The 3913-nt window shown below is 37.2% G+C and overlaps 1 protein-coding gene across 1 annotated transcript in view; it reads right to left on the reverse strand.

The window, feature by feature from the left end:
* Positions 1-3913, reverse strand: part of ano1a (anoctamin 1, calcium activated chloride channel a) — a gene marked incomplete in the record, with an annotated part of 64897 nt that overhangs the window by 23655 nt on the left and 37329 nt on the right. The window contains 3 exon segments of the mRNA XM_035682233.1: positions 315-400; positions 1761-1921; positions 3455-3589. Of these exon segments, the coding sequence (XP_035538126.1) occupies positions 315-400; positions 1761-1921; positions 3455-3589 (382 nt within the window).

A 3913-nucleotide genomic window follows, 5' to 3' on the forward strand; every position in this document is an offset into this window, starting at 1 on the left:
CAGTTCTACCCCCCCCCCCCGTGAACAGCATGGCCAGACCAGGACCGAACACATAATTTGTTGTGTTTTTTAGTTTTTGTTTTTTTGCCGGGTTTAGCTCCTGGCACCATGGGGCTAACATAACATTTTTGGAATACATTTTTAAATTGGGGTACAATGTGACTGGATGTTCTTAAAGGGTTAAAAGGCATTTTTCATTTAACCTGGACTTTAATTAACAAGCTTTAGTTTGTTGTTTTTGTTTTCAACCATACACTCGTGGACAGATATCTTTCAACAAGGATTTAGAAAAGTGCTTTGTGGCATTATCTCACCTCCTCCTCCTCTCCGAATCCTGTCAGGTCCCAGACGTAGTTTAACCGCATCTGCCGTCTCTTCCAGTGTTCCATGAAGAGAACCGCTACGTAACCAAGCACACACAGCAAACTGTGTGAGTGTGAACGCACACTCTTTCATATTGTCAGTCTTTCTGCACAAATGGTAGCAGTATTCATAACATGAAGTGTACAGAGATGCACATTCTGTACATATCGAATCAACAGCTGAGAAGTGACTATAATGACAGTATTCTTGTCAGCTATTTAGGGTTTCTACATGATAGAGTTATTTTAGACTCTAATATAAAGGGTTATTTTGTTGACTTTAAATATGATTAAGATCATCTGCTTGCACCTACTAACCTCTATGACTAGCTAGATTACTGTAGTGCACAATAAATTGAAAGTACAATTGTATTATAATAGTATATGCAATAGTATTTTATTTATTGTTATTGTCAACAAATTCCATGCCAATAATGCATTATACCTTCTCTCACTACTTTCTGACTTCCCTACCTTGTGTGTGACTCCAAGCCCACTGGTTCCTAAAGATGTGAATCCTTAAAAACTGACCATATATATTTGTTTCATTTAAAAAAGGCTCAGTAATTTTGTAAAACAGCTGGTCACTGTAGATTTTATCAAACTTTACTCAAACAAGATGAAAACAGTACATTTGTTGGGGACTATTTTCAGCAGTGAGTAAATCCACATTTGGTGAGTATTTGGGGCAGCAGTACGGTGTATGTGGGATTGAGTAAAAATAAACTACACGCTGTGTGTGGTCATGGTAATAAAGGAACATGTCACAGAGTGCAACAGTGTGACTCATTCATATTTTTGGCCAACAATGGAGCTCTATGGCACAGGAAGATGATATATCAGGCTCTAATACACACCCAGCACTTACTGGATACGTTCACTCTTGGTTTGGGTCTGTTCATGTGATTTGTTGACAATAAGGCAACAAATTTCAGCAGGATGACGTACTTTCCATTTGTATAAATGCACACACGTTGCTATTTTGCAAATGCAATGATTTCTAAGTACATACAGTTTCCTGGCATTCTCCTTCATCAGGTCTGCCATATGTGAATCCCAATGTCAGACTGTGACTCTGTCAGACACTAGCTTCATCTAAACACATAACACTTCCCCAGTCTGAAACCCTGCTGCAACTAACAGATGGCAGCGTGGTTTGGCAGGACATGAGAAGAGGACCAACTCTGTGTTTACTCAGGGGCTACCTTCACGATTCCAATTGTAAGGTGAATTAGCCATGTTTCTGCCACAGCTGTACTGCATGGATTAAATTATACTGTATATTAACTGGAACAAATCAAGCATTGCTCAGCTGCACAGTCTGTATTTGTAACATTCTACTCATCTACTGTTCCTTATTGGATTGTTTGCTGTTGTTATGATTGGATGTGTCCTTACCCCAAAGGGCCATAAAGATGGAGAAGAAGACGGTGGCTGGGTTGTCGAACAGGTGGCTGGCTCGAGCTGTACCACATGCTGTCACCAGCTTCCAGTAGCTGCAGGCGCGGTCGCACAGCGGACACATGGTAATGTTGTTCCTGGGATCACAAATCTCCATACTGACAAAACAGGGATAAATGGAATAGATGAATTATATAAAAGGGGGGAAATGATGGTTCAAACAGATCAGAACAAGAGTTTAGATTCAGCTTACTGACAGTACAGTACTTAAGGGCTATATATACATATATATATATAGTGTCTCACTCCCTCTGCCTGTGTTGCTATCGCAGCCTCTCTGGTTTGTTTACATAGCCGGTCTGCTTTCTGTGTATCGTAGAGCAACTGAAACGGCTGATTTCATTACCATCTAGTTTCCTGATAGGTTTCCATGTACTTACTAAATAATAACTGTACTTAGTTGCCAGTTCTTTTGGTACTTTGCTATACTATTTTTTTTATTATTATTATATTATTATTTTATTTGGATACCATGCAGTTTTCTAGTAAATACCAGGTAATTAATGGACTGTAAAATAAAGTACCAATCTAGTTTTTACATAAACAGTCCCCATTATGGCCCAATACCCCTACAGACAGCTACCTCAGTTTAAACAGTGGCGACATCTCTAATGGTTAACATTTCTATTGGCTTATGAAATACGATGTATCACCATATTGCCAAACAAAAACTGACATGCTCTGTACATGTAAAGTCTGTAATGACTTGGTGTGGCAATAAACCCCTAGCTTTATCATGTGTTTATGTGATTAGGTGGAGTCATTCTGAGGGTGTAGTCTAAGCTGGTGTTTACCATCAACATTCATACCACAGTACAAGAGATATCTATCTTGATAATTATTCATTTGGTCTGCTTTTGATTGCCTAAACCAAGACAACTGCCAGTGGGTTATAATTAATTCATTATATTTATTACAAATGAATTTAAAATCAGAAAACTAAACTATATTACATTCGAACAAAATTGAGACTTGAGATTGTTTTTGTAACACCCTAACTTGGACTAGAAACTTTTTATTACATTTTAGGGAATTATGATCTGGAGCAGCAATTATTGAGACATGTCTTGTGCAGGTGAAATGGTGAATATTTGCAGTTTAGTGTGTATTTAACCATTTCACACTAGTAATTTTGATAGCTAACACAAAATAAATGAATAAAAGTTAGATAGCTTACAAATAAATAAAAACTTCACCTCAGTCATGGAGAAGGCAAATGATTTTGGAAACACATCTACTACTTTACTAGAAACTAAAAGTGAAACTATCTGATAGCTGCCATTAAATGTCTGACTCCTCGTCTTTTAAGACTCTTTGATAAGACTGCTCCTGATTTCAGTCATAATTTCTACATGCATATACATTTCATACTGCATTTTATTTAGGCAAGGATTTGTATGGTTTAAACAACATTTGACATTACATAATTGTTTTTAAAACCCTGCTAGTTTAGCTGGGCAGCAATAGTTTACTTTGCATCACAGCAGTTTTCAAGATTTCATATCAGTGACTAGGTTTACATGCACACATATTTTCCACTTATATTCAGAATATAATATTCCACATTTGATAAGGCTCCTGTGAACAGCATATTCTGTTTGGATATATTGGATATTCATATTGCTGTATACCTTGGAATGTTGTCATCCACAGTGGCACAGCCGTAGAGGAATACAATGACTCCAACGATGGCTGCAGGAATTAGCATCTGTGTGTAGACTCCTAACCAGGCAAAATACAGTCCAACCTTCTCCCCGAAATACTTCCTGGAGGAGAGGACACCACAGGCGTTATATTTACATCACTACATCACTGTTAACTAAGATGCCGTATCATAATACCTTATACTTATCAAATGAAATCATGGTCGATACAATTAGGTTATATTTGTCAATATTAAAGTCAGATTTTTTAATGAGTCCTTTTCTGCTGTCATATATAAGTATGTTGGAAATGATTTCTCCATCAGCATCTTACTTCCTCCACCATCTACATAAACTAAACAATCTTACAAATTAGATAATTTTATGACACTAATAAAACAACTGATATGATGAAAGGGTGAATGTGGCACGTAGTGTAAAAGCGCT

The sequence above is a fragment of the Morone saxatilis genome, unplaced genomic scaffold (genome assembly GCF_004916995.1).
Source record: "Morone saxatilis isolate NCDOM2014 unplaced genomic scaffold, NCSU_SB_2.0 Contig11, whole genome shotgun sequence".
Taxonomy (NCBI): Eukaryota; Metazoa; Chordata; class Actinopteri; family Moronidae; genus Morone; species Morone saxatilis.